The 23,275-nt window shown below is 43.6% G+C and overlaps 2 protein-coding genes across 2 annotated transcripts in view; one reads left to right on the top strand and one right to left on the bottom strand.

Annotated features, from left to right (window-relative positions):
- Positions 1 to 2,825: 2,825 nt before the first annotated feature.
- On the bottom strand, positions 2,826 to 15,034 carry ccdc59 (coiled-coil domain containing 59). The gene is made up of 4 exons (XM_033038204.1): positions 14,737 to 15,034; positions 10,557 to 10,791; positions 7,417 to 7,495; positions 2,826 to 5,661 (listed from the first exon to the last, which is right to left on the bottom strand). The coding sequence occupies exons 1-4, from the start codon at positions 15,017 to 15,019 to the stop codon at positions 5,500 to 5,502; spliced, it is 759 nt and encodes a 252-aa protein (XP_032894095.1). The 5' UTR covers positions 15,020 to 15,034; the 3' UTR covers positions 2,826 to 5,499.
- A 34-nt stretch (positions 15,035 to 15,068) lies between these two features.
- mettl25 (methyltransferase like 25) overlaps positions 15,069 to 23,275 on the top strand; it is a 112,095-nt gene continuing 103,888 nt past the window's right edge. Inside the window, exon 1 of the mRNA XM_033038203.1 lies at positions 15,069 to 15,550. Within this exon, the coding sequence (XP_032894094.1) occupies positions 15,349 to 15,550 (202 nt within the window). The 5' untranslated portion in view covers positions 15,069 to 15,348. The remainder of the gene's footprint in view (positions 15,551 to 23,275) is intronic.

The following is a 23,275-nucleotide window of genomic DNA, read 5'->3' as shown; positions in this document are numbered from 1 at the left end:
GGGAAAGGATGGCAATTGTAAAATTGGACAAAGCACTTCCAACCAAGAGAGAGAGAGAGAGTCAAGAATGTTTTTATTGTTACTTGCTGCAGCATAACAGAATATGTAGACATAGTACATAACGGGGGAAGAGAAAAAAAAGAAAAAGTTCAATAAATAACAAGTATAGTGCAAGTCTTTTGCAGTTCAAAGCTTAGAGCTTATTCGTTGTTGTGTTTAATAGCCTGATGGCTGTAGGGAAGAAACTGTTCCTGAACCTGGACGTTACAGTTTTCAGGCTCCTGTACCTTCTTTCTGATGGCAAGGGTGAAATAAGTGTGTGGCCAGGATGGAGTGGGTCTTTGATCATTTTGGCTGCAACTACGATAGATCCCTTCGACGGTGGGGAGGTCAAAGCCGGTGATGGACTGGGCAGTGGTCACAACTTTTTGTAGTCTTTTTCGCTTCTGGACGTTCAAGTTGCCGAACCAGGCGATGCTGCAACCAGTCAGAATGCTCTCTACCGTGCACCTGTAGAAGTTTAGGAGAATCCTCTTCGACATGCCGAATCTCCGTAATCTTCTCAGGAAGTAGAGTCGCTGATGTGCCTTCTTTATAATTGCATTGGTGTGCTGGATCCAGGAAAGATCTTCGGATATATGCACGCCCAGGAATTTGAAGTTATTGACCCTCTCCACCGTCGTCCCATTGATGTGAACAGGATTGTGTGTCCTCATCCTTCCCCGACTAAAGTCCATAATCAGTTCCTTGGTCTTACTGATGTTGAGAGCCAGGTTGTTGTGCTGGCACCATTTGGTCAGTCGGTCGATCTCACTTCTATACTCCGACTCGTCCTCATCTGTTGTGTCCCCAACCAAGATCCATGCTACCATGTTTAATATTTCATCAGCATGAAACTTTGGAATAACGATGCTAATTGCTGTGCAACTCTTCTTTGAAGCTTTCTTGATATTAATTGGAGATACTAGATCTAAAAAAATCGACTAGTCACAAAATGCTAACATTCGGTGGGTCAGGCAACATCTCTGGGGAAAAGGAATTGGTAATGTTTCAGATCGAGACCCTTCTTCAGACGGGTCTAAAAAACCGACTGTTATTCTAGTCACTGCAGAAATTCCAGATGCTGGATGTCTAAAATAAAACAGAAAATGTGATACTTGTAACGGGTATAGCTTGGACCCAATAGCAGCACAGAATCAGGCAGGTATAGTTGGTAATGAACTTTATTACGATACTGTAACACAGAGTAGTAACACAGGAATGGGTACACCGTACTCACACAGAGGCTCAGGATTGAGCGAGGGTTCCGAAGAGGGGCAGGCAGGAGACGTAGTCGGGAAATCGCTGGAGTCTTGCATGAATGCTGAGAACAATCTGGCACTGTGTGAACGGTGAGGAGAGTCTATATACCGGGTTAATTGGTGATCAGAGGCAACTGAGTGCAACAGGTGAGGAGAGTTGGGCTGATGAGAGGGGAGTGGCAGGCAGGCAGGTGAGGAGAAGGAGGGACGGTGGAAAAGTACTGGGAGGTGAAGTGGATGAGAATGAGGAGAGGGCAGACTGTGACAATACTTGGCAGATCAGGTCACATCTGTGGGAAGAGAAACGGTCAGCTTTGTTTCACTTCCCACGATGTACCCAGACCTGTTGAGTTTATCCAGTGTTTTCTGTTTCATTACGTCTAACTATAAAGAAAGCCTATCTTTTTTGGCCTGCATTGACACAATGACCCAATAAAATTAACCCATTGAGTTCAATATAAGCATGCCATTTAAAAAATATGGAGCGCTAGTATGGGTGTTGTGGGCCGAATGGACTGGTTTCCAGAGGGCTAGTATGAACATTGTGGGCCAAATGGATTCTTAGGCTGGCAGCTCAGTCACTCAGGACTGGTGGGCTGGCAGCTCAGTCACTCAGGGCTGGTGGGCTGGCAGCTCAGTCACTCAGAGCTGGTGGGCTGGCAGTTCACTCACGGCTATTCCTTGAAATTCCATTTCAAGCAGAGTGCAGGACACCACATTCAATTTCACAGCATTTCAAGCAGAGTGCAGGCCACCACATTCAATTTCACAGCATTTCAAGCAGAGTGCAGGCCGCCAAATTCCATTTCATAGTTTTTCAAGCAGAGTGCAGGCCACCAAATTGCCAAACAACTCATTGCATTGTCATTAAGGGCTAACAAATAATTTATTGCAAATACATTGCAGACTCACAGTTCAGTTGATTCACAGCTTAGAATTACAGTTGTGGACTCTCCCTCACGATCTTCCGGAGTGACTGACTCACGTCTGGGCATCCGGGGTTTTATAGTCCTGCCCCCTCGTCGTGATTGACAGGCGAGAGGACAAATCAGCCGAACTCAAGATTTTTTAAACTCATAACTTTTTTATTTTTCGATTGGAAAATCATGGAGAGCAACTATCTATCGGGGGGACTGGTGTAGGAGGGGAGTGTGGGTACATAAGGAAATATGGGACAAGAATAAAGAAAAGTTGTGCGTGTGCGAATATATGCCAGAGGATATGTTAGTATGAATATCTTGATACATCTATGATGTTATATTTTGCATGTTTCATCGCTTGGCACCAATTTGGTTCAACAGCTGATCAATGTCTCATTTGGAGATCCTCCTTGTGCTCTCCATGCCGTCACCAGTCCTTTTCACACTATGGCAGGCATAATGCGTGCTGCTGCTGTGTGTCAAGGGAGAACAAGGAGGGAAGAGACGTAGACTTTAAGACTTTTGCCTTCCATCACAGTGAGGAGGTGCCTGGTGAACTCACTGTGGTGGATGTTAAATTTGTGTTTATTGTGTGTTTTTGTTATTTTATTATATGTATGACTGCAAGGTACGATATTTCGTTCAGACCGGAAGGTCTGAATGACCATAAAGGATATTTTACTTTACTATGTGCCTTTTAAGGTATAATCTTCACTGACTACTACACAATAAAATGGAGCACTGTTATCTGGACATGTGCACATCATAATTTAACATATCCATTTTTGAAACCAATTTACTTTTCTTTTCAATTTGGTACTAGCACTACAAGCATGATTGTTTAAGTGCAACAACAAAGATGAAATCCAGTTTCTGTGGAACAGTCTGTAAATGCTTTGATCAGCTGAGGTGAAAACAGAATGCTTGCTTCCAAATTCAGGTGTGCATGAATTGAAGTTTGGCTCCAAAGACTTGAATTCATAACCTAGGCTGACATTTTATTTGAGTACTAAATGTGAATTTCTCTCAGGTTTGCTGCCTTTCTGCTGTGATGCACAACACATGGAAATCTATGGCGGATGTAAAAGACATCATGATACATTTTCAGGAACAATAGTTCTCCTCGCCATCAGTCATCACTTAACCCATATCCCTCCATAGATTGGAGACACAAAAACCTGCCATTGTTGGAATCTGGGTTGGAGGTGAGGTCCTGATCCAAGGCGGTGCTTGTCCAGTCTAAGGAAGAGTCCCAATTCGAGGCATTGACTGTCCATGCCCTTCACAGATGATCAATGGTGCTTAATTGTCACGTACAAATACACACTGAACTGCCTAATCTACTGAGTTCCGACAGCACTTTGTTTCACATCAGATTATCTGGTTATTAATTTTGTTGCAATTTTGTGGTCTTACTTTGCATAAATTAGCTTTTGAGCATGTTTCCCCACTTAACACTTTTTGAAGTTTTTTGGAACATGTTCAGGACATGAAAGGCACTATGATAAAGATCCATTTCCTTCAATTTATAAGCTGACATTTTTCCTTCCAAAATGCCAGGAATCACGATATTTATTGTCCAAACTGTCAAAAGGGCATACCAATAGATTTGGTAAATTATTATAACTACATTCTGCATTCTTTATCTTTACCTTACTCTCCACCTATTGTAGTTGAGTTTGGCTTCATTGCATTTATGTATAGCATTATCTCACTTGAATGGATAGCATGCAAAACGATGCTTTTCATTGTACATCGGTACACGTGACAATAAACCCAGGCCTAAGAAATAATTATTTCAACTTTTAGATTAGAATAACATTTAATTCTCAATATAAAATGATTTAAATTCAAAGGGCATAGGTAGATAAATAAGACTTTAGCCATAGCTGTTGTTGAAAAAAGTATGATAGGAATGGATAAAACCTGGACCCATAATAGTCTTATCTACATTTGGACCATGATGCTATTTTGAAATTGTACTCTTGGTAGAACTCAAATTAGGCATTAGTGAAGAGATCATTGTTAAGTTTTACTTGCTATTTGGTTAATTTGCCGATGACAAAGAGTTGGTTGTTGGCAGGCAGACTGAACATAAATCCACTGTATTCAATTGTTTCTTGAGATTATGGGGAAATAAATCAAATTGGCTGAAGACTGCCTGCAAATGTCTCGGCCTTTTCCACTGATCTAATGTTTGTTATCGTATGAATTAACTTCACCTACGACTTTTTACTTTCACTATTTAGGATGCATGTTGTAGATGAACTACTATGACATCTAATTTTTACATACAATTGGTGTTGGTATGCTCGTGGATATTTTCTCCAATACATTTATAATCCGTTAAGTAAGAAATGTCACCAGGTCACTTGTTTGCTGACAAAATCCATAATGTACACAATATGAAAAGATATTGACAAGCCATCATAGGTCTAGAAACATAAAATTTAACCAGAGTGATACAAGTGAACAGTTTAAAGTTACAAACAAAATCTCAATATTTTGCATTTTTCAAACTTCATGGCGACTAGATTAATTTTGCATTTTTTAAAGTTTAATTTTGCATTTATTGTCACTTAACCAATTAAGGCACAGCAAAATTTGAGTTACCATACAGCCATATCAAGTGAAAAGAACACAATACAAAATAAAATAAAATTTAACATAAACACCCAGAGGCCTTTGAACCCTCCGCAGTTCGCCGTTAGACGGTCCGATGTTCAGGCCCTCTCGTCGGGATGATCGAAACTCCGACATCGGGACGGATCGGAACACTCCGCGGCATGGAGTTCCCGAGTCGGCTGCTTCTTAACAGAGACCGCGGCTTCACGGTGTTAAAAGTCCACAGGCCCCGCGGTCGGAGCACTTCTTCGCAGCTCCGTGATGTTAAGAGTCCGCGTCGCTCCTACGGCTTGAGCGACGCGGACTCCCCCCCCAATAGAAACATTGAAACACACATTTAAAACATACTTAAAATAATAAAAACAGAGAAGGGACGTGACAGACTGCTGACGCCACCCGCTTATCATTCAAGATGATCATTAAAAAATCACTGTAATTTACCAGCAGAGTTTGTGTGTTCACCATTCCAGTTTTGCATGCCTACAAATAAAAAATTTTTGTCACTAGTATCAAATATCAATCTGAATGAAATATCACCAAATGCTCATGTTTGGGATTGAATGACAATTGCATCAAAATCTTTTAAACAGCCAATGAGATCCAAAGGAGAACAAATGGTGGCAATGTTAAAGTCAGAAATAGACGATTTTATTTCATGTCTTATCTTGGATTTTTTTAAGCAAGTATTCCATCTGCAGGTTCAGGTTTGGCTGGCCTGTTCTTGTTTTCTTGCAGAGCATTTTATATCTCTCCAGTTTTTGTTCTTTGTATTTCCTCTGTGCCTCTTCTTTATCCTTTTGTCTTTTTTCTGCCGCCTTAAGGAAAATTAGGAAGAAATTAATAACCATACTTAAAATAAGCATAATCATTCATTCAACAATATTAAAATAAATGACAATAATCATTTGCACTCTTACCCTTAGGAACAACGCGAACATAGATTGTTGGCACACCGTATTGAACATGGGAAGACCTCAGAGAAAGGAAATCAAAAGCAAAATCTTGTTGCTTGGTAGTTCTACGTGGTAATGCAAGTTCATAACTTCTAGGAGAAGGATTAGGCCATCAAGTCTACTCAGCCATTCAATCACGGCTGATCTATCTTTCCCACTCAACCCCATTCTTCTACCTTCGCCCTATAACCCCCCCACGCCCTTACTAATCAAGAATCTGCCAATCTCCGTCTTAAAATATAGGTCATGGCCACCTGTTGTAACAATGTGTTCTGTATTTTTTTTCTGGCTGTATTAGAGTAGCTTGATGATTATCCAATTTGATCAGTTGACATAGATGATCTGCCAGTACGAAAGACAATCGTTGACAATATTGCACATAATAGGAGTAACATTTTGTCAAATTCTTCAATGTCTTTTGCCAAAGAGCAGAGATATAGGGTAGGGTGGGGGTGCTAGAGGGACGGCAATTCTGAAAACAAAAGTGAGGAAGTCACCAGGCAATATCTTTAGATTGGAGTGTGAATTAGTCCCACAAGGCTTCTTTCAACATACATCCCTCTGCTCCCCCTCTGTCACAGAAACATAGAAAATAGGTGCAGGAGGAGGCCATTTGGCCCTTCAACCCTGCACTGCCATTCATTGTGATCATTGCTGATCATCCACAATCAGTAACCCGCGCCTGCCTTTTCCCCATAACCCTGGATTCCGCTAGCCCCAAGAGCTCTATCTAACTCTCTTTTAAATTCATCCAGTGAATTGGCCTCTACTGCCTTCTGTGACAGAGAATTCCACAAATTCACAACTCTCTGGGTGAAAAAGTTTTTTCTCATCTCAGTTTTAAATGGCCTACCCTTTATTCTTAGACTGTGGCTCCTGGTTCTGGAACTCCCTCAACATTGGGAACATTTTCCCTGATGCTCTCCTGCTCTTCGACCATGTTTTGACCCGGACTCGCTACCACAGTGTGCTTTCACAGCACTTGCCTGCATGGCCATCTTGTGTCACATGGCTTCAGTCTTCATTTCCAGGCCTGCCAGTTTGGGCTCAACCTACATTCAATCCACCACTTCTCATTCTCCGCTACGTGCTGGTACCTGCAGCCCCTCGCTCTCTCTCCTGCAGCTCCGGGCCTCACTCACACAGACCTGCAGGCTCCCGGCCCAAAACATCTCGTATCCATGCTCTCCAGAGATGCTGCCTGCCTGCTGCTGAGTTTCTCCAGCACTTGTGTGTCTTTTTACAGTAAAGCAGCATCCGTATCTTAAGTATTTCATGATGTCGGGTAAAGCACACACCTGGATTTGCTGGTTACTGAAGAGTTTACAGCTATTTTATCCACAGTATTTGTTTCAGTCAATCAACATGACAACAATAAATTGCAAGGCCCGGGTTTGCTCAGGCCTTATTACTTTGAATTGGTGGCGATTTTTAGCAACAAGTGAACAACTGCAGATATAAAAAAAGTTGAGTTAGTATCGACTTCATGGTCAGTTGTAAGCCTTACTGTTGGCACCAAGCTCATTGTAAACTCATTTCTGCAAGTTAATTTGCTTAACCTAATTCGAAACAATCTAAAAACACTGCTGAGCCCAAAACCCACAACATGATACTTACTTCTTTTTTCTGTATATATTCTGCTTGTCTTTTCTCATATTCTTCTTTAGTTTTTTGATACGATGACAGTTTCTTTTTCCTAAAAAAGCACATAACATTTGTACTAAAGTAAACCACCTCAACAACTGTCATGGAGACAATCTGCAATTTCTATATTTCCTTAGAGAACAGGCTATTTGGCCCATTGAGTGAATGAAGGCTCACAGAGCAATCCGATTCCCCCATTAATTTACTATCAACCAATCTCACCGCTTCCCAATAAACGCTCCCTCTCCTAGATTCCACTATCCATCCACATATCGAGGATAATTTACAGTAGACAAATCCATCAACTAGCATGTCTGTGGGCTGTGTAAGGTAGCCAGGGAGTCTGGAGAAAACGTGTGGTTACAGAGAATGAGAAAATACGGCATGGACAGCAATGGAGGTCAATTAGGTGGCTGTAGCCAAGATTCAGTAGCGCCTTCCACTACATCACTGCGCCACCAGTTGATAAAGAAATACTTCCAGGCTAAATAATTATTTGCGAAAGTAAATAGCAAGACAGACAAGGGAGTGTCCGTGGATGTCGTTTACCTAGCTTTTCAGAAGAACTTTGATAAAAGTGCCGCACATGAGGCTGCTGAACAAGATGAGAGCCTATGGTACTAGAGGGAATATACTAGCATGGATAGAAGGTTGACTGAATTGCAGAAGGCAGTGGGAATAAAGGGGCCATTTTCTGATTGGCTATCGGTGACTAGGGATGTTCCACGGCAGTCGGTGTTGGATTTGCCTCTTTTCACGTTGCATATCAACACTCTGGTGATGAAATTAAAGGGTTTGTGGCAAAGTTTACAGATGATACAAAGATAGGTGAAGGGGCAGGTAGTGTAGAGGAAGCAGGGAGCGGGCAATAGGATTGGACAGGTTGGGAAAGTGTGCAAAGTGGCAGATGGAAAATAGCGTAGCAAAGTGTGCAGTCATGCACTTTGGTAGTAGGAATAAAGGCAGAGACAATTTTCTAAATGGAGAGAGGATTCAGAAAACAGAGGTGCAAACAGAATGCTGGTGCAGGATTCCCAAAAGGTTAATTTGCGAGTTGAATCGGTAGTAAGGAAGACAAGTGCAATGTTAGCATTTGAGAAGATTAGAACATAAAAGCAAGGATGTAATGGTGATGTTTGATAAAGCACATTTCAGACTGCGTTTGGAATATTGTGAACAGTTTTAAGGAGGGATGTACTGGCGTTGGAGAGGGTCCAGAGGAGGTTTACAAGATTCATCCCAGGAATGTTTGGGTTAACATGTGATGAGCATTTGCCAGCTCTGGGCCTGAACTCGCTGGAGTTTAGAAGGACGAGTACCCGGCAAGCAGAGGACAAGCCCGTCAGCAAGCCCAGTTTGCTCGCTGCAGACCGAGGACAAAGAACCCCGTTGGCCCAACTCGAGGCCGTGCAAGAAAGGACCATCAGGCCATGCATGGCCTGTCAACGGGAGCAGCCTTTGAACTCGGCCCAAGCCACCAGTGCCGACGGACACGAGGTCACGCGGGCAGTTGGCAAACCCAGACGCGGAAACTGCATGGAAGGGTTCGATGATCGTCTCTCGCTCGCCCTCGAAGACCAGGAGCAGGAAGGAGGAGAGAGTCGGACTGGCAGAATCTGGACAAAGGGTCGGTAGGTGGAGTTCTGGGGAGAGGGGGCACAAATGCTGAAGGATCTGAGAGACAGCTCACAGGTGAGGGGTAATGGCGGTCGGTCGAGGGCAAGCTGTGAACAGATTGCAGGCCAAGAAGAGGTGGTCAGGCCACCAAGAACAAAGTGGGACCATCAGGACTGTAATGAGTACTTTGTAGGCACCAGATACGTGGCAACTCTTTGCGTACGTGTGTTGTATGCAAAAGAGTTTCACTGTACCTAGGTACATGTAACAATAAAGTATCATTGAATCATTGAAGCTTACACTCTCGCAAAAGGTCTAGACAGCATAGATGTGGAGAGGATGTTTCCACTAGTGGGCGAGTCTAGGACCAGAGAACACAATCTCAGAATAAAAGCACATATCTTTCGAAAGATGAGGAGGAATTTCTTCAGTCAGAGGGTGGTGAATCTGTGGAATTCGATGCCACAGACGGTGGCGGAGGCCAAGACATAGGGTATTTTTAAAAGCTAAGATTGACAGGTTCTTGATTAGTGAGGGTGTCAAATGTTATGTGGAGAAGGCAGGAGAAAGGGGTTGAGAGGGAAAGAAAGATCAGCCATGATTGAATGGCGGAGTACACTCGATGTGCCAAATAGCCTATTTCTGCTCCTATGACCTATAAACTCTTTACCAAATCAACAAAAAAGACCACTTTACAAAAGATGGAGAATGGGCACATGGATGATGTCTTTTAAAGATGGAAGATGCAATGGAGACACTCGGATAGGATGTCCTTATTTTTAGCTAGAAAATAATGGGCAGCGTAGTTGTGCAGCTGATAGAATAGCCGTCTCAAACACCAGAGACAGGCTCGCTCCTGATCTTGGATGCTGCCTGTGTGTAGTTTATACATTCTCCCCGTGACCGTGTGAGTTTTTTTTGGGTTCTCCGGTTTCCTCCCACATCCCGAAGTAGTGCAGGATTGTAGGTAATGGCCTTTGTAAATTGCTCGCTAGGGTGCAAGGAATAGATGACAAAGTCGGATAACATTCAACTTATGTTTAGTTTAATTTAGAGATACAGCGCGGAAACGGGCCCTTCGTCCCACCGACCAGCAATCACTGCACATTAACACTGTCTACTACTAGGGACAATTTACACATACACCAAGCCAATTAACCTATATGTCTTTGGAATATGGGAGGAAACGCGGTCACGGTGGGAACGTACGAACTCCATACAGACAGCACCTGTAGTCAGGATCGAACCCGGGTCTCCGGCGCTGCAAGCGCTGTAAGACAGCAATTCTACCGCTGCGCCACCGTGGTGCATGTGAACAGGTGATCGAATGTTGGCAAGGACTCCGTGTGCTGAAGGGCCTGTCACCATGCAGTATCTTTAAACTAAAAGTATTCTAACCCTACTCATATAATGTGATGTCTGGAGTTTATGGAAGACATCGAAGAATACAAATTCTTTCCAAACCAAATTGTCAAAGAATAACCAAAATCTCTTACTTTTTAATTGTCACTTCTTGAGAATCTACTTGATTTGTTTCAGATTCTTCACGTTTGGGTTTCTTTGATTGTTTCTTGAGAAACTCTTCTTCAGCCAGATAGAGATGACGCAAGTGATCTGGATAATTGTCTGTATACTCGACTTTTTGAGGAAGCTGTTGTCCCTTTTCTTTTCTCAGTAATTTCTTGTACTCATATTTAATCTTTTCCTTCTGCTGGAAGGCAAATCCTTTTCCTGAAAGTGATTATTAGAATTAGAACAGTCTTGATTGTGAAACATTACCGACATCAAATCAATAGACACATTGCGTTTATATACATCACTTAATTCATATAGTTCATGTGACAGTTCATTGTTCCCTGAAGGAAATATAAAAGGTGGAGGAAATTTAAACAGTGGGATCACATCAGAGGAAGAAGCGTATTGCAAGTCTCAACACAACTATTTAATAGGACCAAGAAGATGATGTTTCTTTTAAAACAACTATCTTATTTGCAAGAAGAATGGACATTGCTGGAGACCGCCTAAATTTTGTATATAAAGCAACGAATTTGAAGACAAATAAAATGGTTAAAAAAAAGTGAAATAAGAGATTAAGAAAATCAGGTTAATGAAATCATTTTTTTGCAACGGGTCAAAAAGCCACAAATTTTACTTTCAGAGAGCGTAACATCTCAAAAATAACATTTTCTGAAAGTGTAGATTACAATAATTTCATCAAGTTAATTATTTACAGCCATAATTTAAGAAATCCTTTGAAATTTAACTCCTCATGGAAGCTTTCAGATGTAACAAATCAAATTTATTTTTGGGTAGGAAATCCACTCAGTCAGACTGTACTTGGCAAAACTCAAGCACAGCAACCACCTCAAATCAGAGCAACAGATGCAAGGGACTTCCTAACATTAACAATTGATTTATTTTAATATTTATTAAAAACATTTAATTGTACTTGTTTTTAACCATATTTAATATTTATCACGTAGATTCAAAGTATTCAGAAACATTAAACATTGTTCCAAGAGTAGAAATGTCCATGACTTTAGCTAACTCTCGTCCCAATGAACTTGTTGCTCCCTACCTCATCTCATGTTTCTACTCTTTGTATTTGCTTCTTACTTACATGCATGAGAACTTTGATGTCCTCTGCCAGTTCAACAGTTTCGTTTAAAGTTGACAACATGCACATCTTTACCATGGATGTTCAAACCCTCTATACCTCAACCCACAACAGAATGGCCTGTTGAACAGATCTCCCGAACAGAGGCCCAACCAGTGTCCCTCTGCCACTATTTTCATTCATCCAGTAGAACTTGTTCTAACACTGAACAACCATCCAATTTCCCTCTACTAACACTCTATTTCGCCTAACGGAACTGGTCCTCACCCTTAACAACTTCTCCTTCGACTCCTCCCACTTCCTCCAAGTCCAAGTTATGGGCACCCACATGGGCCCCAGCTATGCCTACCTTTTTGTACATCATGGACTTCATCAACTTCTCAACCAATTTCCATCCTGCACTCAAATTTACTTGGACCATCTCCGACACCGCCCTCCCCTTTCTTCATCTCAGTCTCCATCACAGGAAATAGACTATCGACTGTCATCTATTACAAACCCAATGACTCCCACAACTATCTCGACTACACTTCTTTCCACCCTGCTTCCTGCAAAGACTCTATCCCCTACTCCCAATTCGGCTGTCCACACCACATCAGCACCCAAGATGAGGTGTTCCATACCAGGACGTCGGACATGGCAACAATTTTGGAGGATTATGTGTTATATGCGACCGCTGATGGGTGAAAGGTAAGGACTAGGGGGACTCTGTTGCGACTGGGGGGAGTGGGAGCAAGGGCGGAGCTGCGTGGTACCGGGGAGACATGAATGAGGGCCTCATCTATGATGGGAGGGGAACCCCCCCATTCCGTAAAGAATGAGGATATCGATGTAGAACACCTTTGCTCAGTCCTACTTGAACCTACATCTCCCGGCTGCTAGACACTTTAATTCTCCTTCCCATTCCCACGGAGACCTTTCTATCCTAGGTCTCCTCCATTGTCAGAGTGAGGCTAAACACAAATTGGAGGAACAGCATCTTAGACTTCGCTTGGGTAACTTACAGCCCAGTGGTATGAATATTGATTATTCTGTTCAGTTAGCCCCAATATTCTCTCTCTCTCTAGCCCACACCTACCCAAGTCGCACTAGCTTCTTGTCTTCACCCATCAAACAACTAACAATGGCGTTTCCTTTATCATCGTTACTTTTTTGCATGTCTTTCATTCATTGTTCTTTATCCCTCTACATCATCGTCTATATCTCTCGTTTCCCTTACCCCTAACCAGTCTGAAGAAGGGTCCCGACCCGAAACATCACCCATTCCTTCTCTCCAAAGATGCTGCCTATCCCGCTGCGTTACTCCAGCTTTTTGTGTCTATCATATTATTTAAAACAGTACCGCACAGGACCACGGCCTTCGGCCAATAATGTTTGTGCCAAACACGATGCCCAGCTGAACTGATCTAATCTGCCTGCAAGTGATCCATATCCTTCCATTCCGTGCAAATCCACATGCCTAACAATTAGCTTCTTACACGCCACTATGATATCTGCCACCACCACTACCTCTGGCAATCCATTCCAGGTTCCCACCACTCTCTGTGTAAAAATAATACTTGCCCTGCACATCTCCATTATATTTCCCTCCACTCACCTTCTAGCTATGCACTCTAGTGTCTGACATTTTCACCCTGGGAGAAAGGTTCTGACTGCCTATCTTATCTATGTCTCTCACCATTTTATATACTTCTATAAAAGTATATAAGAGAAAGCAATCCAAGAATGCATTCTCTCCAAAGTTTCCACATCTTCACTTTAACAGAGTGAGCAGAACTGCGCACAATTCTCCAAATGAAGCCTAAACAAAGTCTTAAAGACCCCATCTACTTGTGCCGCCACCTTTAGTGAGCTCTGAACGAAGACTCCAAAATCCCTCTGCACATCAATGTTGTTTAGGGTCTTGTCATTAACTGTAACATCTATCATAACTCCACTTACTTTCTCCAAATCAAAAGATGTTTTAATTATTCATTATATTATTGAATTAATATTGAACTGCGATCGGCAAAAGCAATGACTCAAGACGAGATGCATCAAAATAATCCTTGTGTCACTCCTGCTCTGCACCCCTCTCTTACCTTCTCTACAGCTATGATTGTATAGGTGTACTAGTGGCCACATTTTGTACAGAACTCAAAAATGTAATTAATTTTGGTATCATTTTTTATGCTGCTTTTAGTTTTACATGGACACATCTTATTCCAGTCTTCCATTTCTTCATTCAACTCAAGGGATTGAGTAGCAACCAATATCCATACAGGCACACAGCGTCCAAAACTATCTTGCCAAAACCTGCTCTTGCCCTGCTTTGAGTAAGATCTCAATTCAATTCTCAGTTTCTGTTTCAGTTGTAAAATGTTCCACACCAGTGGCTCTGGGATACCTGTTTTTCCATAACTGTAGCTTTCCCTCCACCATAGTTAATTGATCTATCAACCACATCTCCTTTCTTTCCCTCATCTCTGAGCTTTCAACTGCTCTCCGCCTAGCAAAAGTATTGCCCCTGCTACTCCCACCCTTGTTGAATGGGTTATTTGCTGCAATTTCTGCCATTTTCAACATGATTCCACCATCAACCAAATTTTCTTCTCCCGTCCTTTTAAAGCATTCAAAATGGTCTATTCTAATTGCGACTTCATGTTTTGTTCTTCAATCTCACAGTAACTTCCCATGAAAGTCAGGAAATGCAACGGATGCCCGTTCATCTAACTGCTTTCCAGAATCCGCAAACTCACAACAGTTTGAAGCAGCAAGGTGAAGCAGCACATCATTTGCATTTCTTTCATTTGGTGCTGATGAGATGCTCTCTCACTGCATGGACCAAACGGACTCAAATGATTGATCTGCTTACAGAATATGTCCCCATGATGTATAAAGAAGACCTCGAACTGCTTTTTGCCCTGAACTCTAACAGAAGTCCCTGACTGAGCTTCCGCTGGACTGCAGTTGGCGCTCAATGGGTTTGCTGCAGATGAATCGACAAAAGGTGGCCGAACATTTCGTCCAACGTGCGACCAAACGGCCAGTAAATTACGGGCCCCGCTCGCCATCCTCACCTTCCTTCACACTGCCCCAACGTTTCTTGAAATGATTGGGGTTCCTCTGGAACTTCTTTTTTGAAATCGTGGTCTTGTCTGCGCGACTCGCGCCCTTGGCACGGTTGCCGGGCAGTGAACCGTCATCACCATCACAGGGTCCCCGGGATCCACTGTCATCACCAGCGCCAGAGGGTCCCCGCCATGCGCCGCTCGGTGCCATCTTGCTTTCGTCGACGTCATGAGGGTGCGGGCTCGTTCCCGCGACGCCGTGCGCGTGCCTGCGCGGCCTCCATCCGCCCATTGAGGCGCCTTCAGTCTGAAGAAGGGTCTCGACCCGAAACATCGCCCGCCCACTCCACAGATGCTGCCCGTCCGGCTGAGTTACTCCAGCACTTTGTGTCCAGTCGTGGTTTTTTTTAAAGATAGAGATCTAGGATCTCCAGTTAATATCAGGAGGATCTTCTACACAAAGTTGCACAGCGCCCGGGAGGGAGGGAGGTAGTCCTGACTTTTAATGGTACTCTGGAATGTTCTAACTAACACCTCAGTGAAACCTCCCTCAGCCCCGCTTGGAGCCAGCCTTTCCTGCGAACTTTGGTTTATTGGCCGTGACGGTCTTCCCCACTAACGATGTCGCTTTCCGCTGACGTGAGCTTGGACTTGGTGAAGAGTAAAATCAAACGTCTCACCGACTTCCTGGACTTCTACCTCAAAATAGCGAACGCGCACACTGTAGATTTTTACACCAAAGACGTTTGGAATGAGCTTGTGGCTGTGCCACCTGAAACCGTCATCTCGGGTATCCTCTACCCGCAGGCAGAAAACACAAGGGGTAAGCACATTGCACCAGGAGTGACAGTTCCCAATAATGTGTGCCAGTGAAAATTACACAAGAAGCAAATATTCATCTGGATCTTATAATAACACTGTTGACAGGAGCATGTCTTCCCTCTCTGCCTAGAAATTCGCCCCCCTTGTTTGGGGATAATTAGATCATACATTGAATTGACAAGTCAGGTCAAGTTTATTGTTATATGCACAAATAATATGAGGTACAGGTACAATGAAACTACACATCAATTCTAATGGACTGGAAAAAAAAGGGTATATAAAAAACGTTAGTGCAAAGTACACAATTAGGAACAAGTCTATGCTCGTTCAAGAGGTGGTCCATAGTTTTCCGTTGCTGAGGTAGAATTAGGGTTCTGTAGGTCAGTTCACGAACCTAATAGCTGTAGGAAAGTAGTTGCCCTGAACCTGGTGGTGTGGGGCTTCAGGATTTCATGCCATATGCCTGACGATACCAGTGAAAAAAGGGCCGTGGTGGGGATCCTTGTTAGAAGATGCCATTTAGATGCCATTGAGCCTCTTGGATGCTTTCAAAGGAAGGAAGGGAGGTGGCGGGGACAGTGCTCTGATGGACTAGCCTGTCCACCCCCATCTGCATTGAAATAGTGCTTTGGAATTGCCATACCAGGCCATGATATGACATTAGGATACTTTCTACCGTGCATTGGCAGAAGTTTTCAGAGACTTGCCAAATCTCTTTAAAATTGTAATGGTGCTACCATGCCTTCTTTGTGATTTGTTCTATGTGCTGCACAGGTCATCCGAGAAGTTAATGCCCAGGAGTTTGAAGCTGCAAACTCTCTCCACCGCCGCCCCACCAATGAAAACTGATGCATAGTCTCCTGATTTACTCTTTCTGAAGTCAGCAATTAGTTTCTTGGTTTTGTTGACTGAGTGAAAGGTTGTTGTAGTGACACCACTCAACCAGGCGTTCTATCTCTTTCCCGTACACTGACTCGTCACTGCCTGTGATTGGGCCAACAATCCCAACAATAACTGGGGCAGCACAATCGAGCAGCGGTAGAGTTGCTGCCGTACAGCGCCAGAGACCTGGGTGCTTGTCTGTGCGGAATTTGTATGTTCTCCCCGTGACCTGCGTGGGTTTTCTCCCAAAATTTTGGTTTCCTCCCACACTCCAAAGACGTACAGGTTTGTAGGTTAATTCGCTTGGTATAAATGTAATAATTGTCCCTAGTGTAGGATGGTGTTAATGTGCGGGGATCGCTGGTCCGTGCAGACGCGGTGGGCTGAAGGGCCTGTTTTCATGCTGTATCTCTAAACTAAACTGTGCTGTAGTCTGTAAATTTATAGATAACATTAGAGCTGTGCTTCGTTACACAGTCATGGGTGCAAAGTAGAAGGCTAAGCACACAACCTAGAGACACACCTGTGTTGCATGTCAGTGAGGAGGAGATGTTATCGATCCACACTGTTTGAGATCGGCTGAGAAAGGAAGCCAAATATCCAATTGCAAAGGGAGGTACAGTGTCTCAGGAGCTTAGTGATAGGTTTGGAGAGAATAATAGTGTTGAATGTTGAGTTGTAGTTGATGAATAGCAGATTGATATACAGTGCCTTCATAATGTTTGGACAAAGACCCATCATTTATTTATTTGCCTCTGTACTCCACAATTTGAGATTTGTAATAGAAAAATGTCATATGTGGTTAAAGTGCACATTGTCAGATTTGAATAAAGGCCATTTTTATACATTTGGTTTCACCATGTAGAAATTACAGCAGTGTTTATACATAGTCTGCCCATTTCAGGACACCATAATGTTTGGGACACAGCAATGTCAGGTAAATGAAAGTTGTCATGTTTAGTATTTTGTTGCATATACTTTGCATGCACTGACTGCTTGAAGATAGCGATTCATGGACATCACCAGTTGCTGGGTGTCTTCTCAGGTGATGCTCTGCCAGGCCTGTATTGCAGCCATCTTTATCTTATGCTTGTTGTAGGGGCTAGTCTCCTTCAGTTTTCTCTTCAGCATATAAAAGGTATGCTCAATTGGGTTCAGATTGGGTGATTGACTTGGCCACTCAAGAATTGACCATTTTTTAGCTTTGAAATACGCCTTTGTTACTTTAGCAGTATGTTTGGGATCATTGTCTTGCTGCAGAATGAAACGCCAGCCAATGAGTTTTGAGGCATTTGTTTGAACTTGAGCAGATAGGATGTATCTATACACATCAGGATTCATTATGCTCCTACCATCAGTAGTTGTATCATCAATGATAATTAGTGAGCCAGTACCTTCAGCAGCCACGCACCCCCACCACTGTGTTTCACAGATGAGGTGGTATGCTTTGGATCTTGGGCAGTTCCTTCTCTCCATATTTTGTTGCCATCACTCTGATATAAGTTAATCTTCGTCTCATCTGTCCACAAGACCTTTTTTCCAGAACTGTGGTTGCTCTTTTAAGCACTTCTTGGCAAACTGTAACCTGGCCATCCTATTTTTGCGGGTGACCAGTGGTTTGCATCTTGCAGTGTAGCCTCTGTATTTCTGTTCACAAAGTCTTCTGTGGACTGTGGTCATTGACAAATCCACACCTGACTCCTGAAGAGTGTTCCTGATCTGTTGGACAGGTGTTTGGTGATTTATCTTTATTATAGAGAGAATTATTCTGTCCTCTTCTGAGGAGGTCTTCCTTGGCCTGCCGGTCCCTTTACGGTAAGCTAGTCAGGAATATAAAGGAGGATAGTGAAAGTTTCTTTAGGTATGTGAAGAGGAAAACATTCATTAAGATCAAAGTTGGACCCTTGAAGACTGAAAAAGGTGAATTTATTATGGGGAACAAGGAAATGGCAGATGAGTTGAACAGGTACTTTGGATCCGTCTTCACTAAGGTGGACACAAACAATCTTCCTGATGTACTAGTGGCCAGAAGATCTGTGGTGACGGAGGAACTGAAGGAAATCCACAATCGGCAGGAAATGGTGTTGGGTAGACTGATGGGACTAAAGGCTGATAAATCCCCAGGGCCTGATGGTCTGCATCCCAGGGAAGTGGCTCTAGAAATCGTGGACCCATTGGTGATTATTTTCCAATGTTCTATAGATTCAGAATCAGTTCCTGTGGATTGGAGGGTAGCTAATGTTATCACACTTTTTAAGAAAGGCAGGAGAGGGGAAACAAGGTATTATAGACCAGTTAGCCTGACATCGGTGGTGGGGCTGGAGTCAATCATAAAAATTGAAATAGCGGCCAATTTGGATAACAGTTGCAGGATCCGTCTGAGTCAGCATGGATTTGCGAAGGGGAAATCATGCTTGACTATTCTTCTGGAATATTTTGAGGATGTAACTAGGAAAATGGACAAGGGAGAGCCAGTGGATGTAGTGTACCTGGATTTTCAGAAAGCATTTGATAAGGCCTCACATAGGAGATTGGTGGGCAAAATCAGGGCACATGGTATTGGGGGTAGATTGCTGACATGGATAGAAAATTGGTTGGCAGACAGGAAACAAAGAGTAGAGATTAACAGGTCCCTTTCAGAATGGCAGGCAGTGACTAGTGGGGTACTGCAAGGCTCGGTGCTGGGACCGCAGCTATTAACAATATACATCAATGATTTAGATGAAGGGATTAAAAGTAACATTAGCAAATTTGCAGATGACATAAAGCTGGGTGGCAGAGTGAACTGTGAGGAGAATGCTATGAGAATGCAGGGTGACTTGGACAGGTTGGATGAGTGGGCAGATGCATGGCAGATGCAGTTTAATGTGGATAAATGTGAGGTTATCCACTTTGGTAGCAAAAACAGGAAGGCAGATTATTATCTAGGTGTCAAGTAGGGAAAAGGGGAAGTACAACAGGATCTGGGGGTCCTTGTTCAGCAGGCAGTGAAGAAAGCGAATGGCATGTTCGCCTTCAGAACAAGAGGAGTTGAGTATAGGAGCAAAGAGGTCCTTCTGCAGTTGTATAGGGCCCTAGTGAGACCACACCTGGAGTATTGTGTGCAGTTTTGGTCCCCTAATTTGAGGAAGGACATTGTTTCTATTGAGGGAGTGCAGCGTAGGTTTACAAGGTTAATTCCCGGGATGACGGGACCGTCATATGCTGAGAGAATGAAGCGGCTGGGCTTGTATACTCTGGAATTTAGAAGGATGAGAGGGAATGTTATTGAAACATATAAGATTATTAAGGGTTTGGACACGCTAGAGGCAGGAAACATGTTCCCGATGTTGGGGGTGTCCAGAACCCGGGGCCACGGCTTAAGAATAAGGGGCAAGCCATTTAGAATGGAGATGAGGAAACAATTTTTCACACAGAGAGTTGTGAGTATGTGGAATTCTCTGCCTCAGAGGGCGGTGGAGACCGGTTCTCTGGATACTTTCAAGAGAGCTGGATCGGGCTCTTAAAGATAGCGGAGTCAGGGGATATGGGGAGAAGTCAGAACGGGGTACTGATTGGGGATGATCAGCGTGCCCAGCCTGCAGCTGTCTGTTTTTCATATTTTTTCTTATTTTTAGTTAGTTGAGTGTTTTGTTTTTAGGAGTTCTAGCCTTTTTTTTGTGGGGGGGTGGGGGGGGGGGGGGGGAAGGGGGAAACTACCTTTCAGTGTCCCTACCTGGTCGGAGAGGCAGCTTTTCTCCGGGCTGCACCGTCGACCCGTCCTCGCGGCCTACCAGCGGGCCTGGAGCGGCGTTTCCTGAGGGGACCGCCCAGAACCTCGGCTTCGGCAGCGGCACGGTGCTGGAGCGCTATCGCGGATGCCTTGCCCGGGTCACTGTGCTGGAGCTCCGGTGAGCTGAAGACCGCCGAGTAAAACATCGCGGAGCTGCGGGACTGTGGAGCGGCCAGCTGCGGGCGGCGGTGCTGAACTTTACACCGGGAGTCTGGGATCTCGCGACGAGATCGCCAGTAGTGGAGCTCCATCCGGCGCGGCCTTGTTGGCTTCGGAAGCCGCGGTCTCCGGTAAGAGAAGCGGCCGTTCCAGGGTTCCCACGCCGCTGAGAAGATTCTCCTGACGCCGGAGCACCATCACCCGGTGAGAACGGCCTGGAACATCGAGCCTCCGTAGCGGCGACTGTGGAGGCCTCAATAGGCCCGACTATGGGTGGACATGGGATGGGACTGGACTTTGTGCCTTCCCTCATAATGGGAACCATTGTGGGGGGAGGTTTTTTATGTTAAAGTTCTTTATTATTGTTATGTTTGTATTCTTTTTTATGTGCTGCACTGGCAACAAGAATTTCACTACACCTAGGTGTATGTGACTAATAAAGAAACCTTTGAACCTTTGATAACATTGAATGGTGCAAAGGGCCTACTCCTGCACATATTGTCCATCGTCTATTGATTAGTAAGCTCTCTTTCTTCTTAATGATGTTCCAAACAGTTAATATTGGTAAACCTAAGGTTTGGCTGATGTCTCTAACAGTTTTATGCTTGTTTCTCAGTCTCATAATGGCTTCTTTGACTTTCGTTGGCACAACTTTGGTACTCATGTTGATAAACAGCAATAAATGTTTCAGAAGGTGATGGAAAGACTGGAGGAAAGACTAGATGCTGAGCTCTCTTATACCTGTATTAAGGATGCAATTAAACACACCTGAGCAATTACAAAGTGATGCCATGTGTCCCAAACATTAAGGTGCCCTGAAATGGGGGGACTATGCAGAAACAGCTGTAATTACTATATGGTGAAACTAAAATGTATAAATATGGCCTTTATTAAAATCTGACAATGTCAGATTTTTTTTAAATTACAAATCTCAAATTGTGCAGTACAGAGGCAAATAAGTTAATTATGCGTCTTTGTCCCAAACATTATGGAGGGCACTGTATGTTTCCTGTTACCCAGATGGTCTGCAACAAAGTTAGAAGCCAGTGAACCACCACCCAAATTCAAGTGGAGGGAAAGTGAAAGGCAAGTTTGTTTGGCAACGTATTGAAACAAAGAACTGCAGATGCTGGTTTATATCAAAGATAGACACAAAGCCCTGGAGAAACTTAGTGGGTCAGGCAGCATCTCTGGAGAAAAAGGATGGATGATGTTTCGGCTCAGGACCGGGTCACCCATGCCTTTTCTCCAGAGATGCTGCCTGACGCATTGAGCTGCTCCAGTACTTTGTGTACCTTGATAGGCAAATGTCTTTCAAATCACTTAGTTACAGTGGATGTAAGTTATACTGGACAGTATTTATCAAGGCTTTATCACTGTACTCTTGGGTTACAGTATCTCTCATAACCTCATGAAGCCACAGAGAGTTACAAATACTTGCGCTAAAGTTTCACTAATAATGTAGGAGAGACAATTGTTAAAATATTAAGAAAATGCTGGAAACAGTCAGTAGTTTAAGCTGCATGTATAGTGGTAAATTTAACTTTTCAAGTAGTTGATCTTATTAAATGTAATTGATCTGAAATTACATTTTTTCTCTTTTGAATTTCCAGCATCTGTAGTTTTTTTTTTGCTTTTTGATATCTCCACAATTTGCCTAAAGTCGGGTTCCGTGTGCAGTAGTGAGATAAATGAACCAACAACACTTTATTTTTAAAAACAGCAGTGTTTTTTCTCAAAGACTATGGACAATATTTCTGTCTCAATTTTCATTCCTTGCTGTACACAGCTTTGCTCCTATGTTGCATAAAAATGAAAACTACCAAAACATGAACAATACACGGGAAAAGTGTGATCTATCTAGCGTTTGAGTTTGAACTCGGTTTCCCATTTGCTGACTAACATTTTATCATTAAGCTTTTGAGGAAAGGAATGAATATCTGGTTCAGGTTCACACTTCTGAAAAGGCAGTGACTACCTTTAACACTTTGAATAGATTTATCATGGACTATCTAACAGTTGTGAAAAAGACATTGGTGTAGCGGCACCAAACGTGGTGAATAAACAGTTGCTTTATTCAGTGAGATAATAGGTTCGAAATACAGTCCCCAAGATAATAATGTAATTGTTGCTGCAGCTGAGCAAGGGTGTTGTCTCGAGCTCAGCTACCTGTTGACTCGGGTGATCTCAAGGTGATATATGCTTATGTAGCAGGACATTCCCCTTAACCCCATACGTCACGTGACAGCCCTCGTAATCACTGATGAGGGTTCGACCGCAAGTGATCTGACTATCAGCTGATGCCACAGGACCCCCCCCCCCAGAACCGGAGGAAGGAATAGAACACGCTAACCTTCTACAAGAAGGTGTGCACGCATGGTCGAGGGCGGCTCCTGCTGTGGGTCGGAGGCACCCCGGCCATGGGTCGGGACGGTGGGGCTTGCGGGCGCAGTCGACGGTCCGGCTGTGGGCCATCTCGGCCGTATGCCGAGGGGTGTGAGGAGACCAATGCAAAAGCCGCAGGATGGACGAGACGCAGTCGCATCTCCTCGACCAGCAGGGGATCGTGTCCTGAGAAATACGGCACCCAGCAACGGCTGAGAGACGTCGGCAACAATGCAAACAAAGAAGTAAGAATAAATTAATTGCTAAACCCGGCATGGTGATACAGTGTAAAAAAGTAAAAAGAAACAAAACAAACGACAGTGAGCAATCAAGTGCAAAGTGGTAGGAAAGTTCAAATTGTCCAGTGTCCATGGTGCAGGATGGGAAGCTGTGCTGGAAAATTGGAGGTTGCAGTGATAGCATCTGACCTGAATGTGGCATTGTTGCCGGCGGTCAGGATGCAGGGACGGCATCAAGCCAGAAGGTGGCGCTGTGGACGGCAGCCAGGCTGCAGTGACGGCAGCTGAT

Source organism: Amblyraja radiata, chromosome 19 (genome assembly GCF_010909765.2).
Source record: "Amblyraja radiata isolate CabotCenter1 chromosome 19, sAmbRad1.1.pri, whole genome shotgun sequence".
Taxonomy (NCBI): domain Eukaryota; kingdom Metazoa; phylum Chordata; class Chondrichthyes; order Rajiformes; family Rajidae; genus Amblyraja; species Amblyraja radiata.
This window is presented reverse-complemented; position numbering and strand designations above follow the sequence as displayed.

What these genes read in the sequence shown, in the direction of transcription:
- ccdc59 (XM_033038204.1), bottom strand. Translation starts at nt 15,019, where the DNA reads ATGGGCGGATGGAGGCCGCGCAGGCACGCGCACGGCGTCGCGGGAACG. An exon ending in CAAGAAGTGACAATTAAAAA is followed by an intron (nt 7,496 to 10,556) that starts GTAAGAGATTTT and finishes GTGCTTTTTTAG; the next exon opens with GAAAAAGAAACTGTCATCGT. An exon ending in AATATATACAGAAAAAAGAA is followed by an intron (nt 5,662 to 7,416) that starts GTAAGTATCATG and finishes ATTTTCCTTAAG; the next exon opens with GCGGCAGAAAAAAGACAAAA.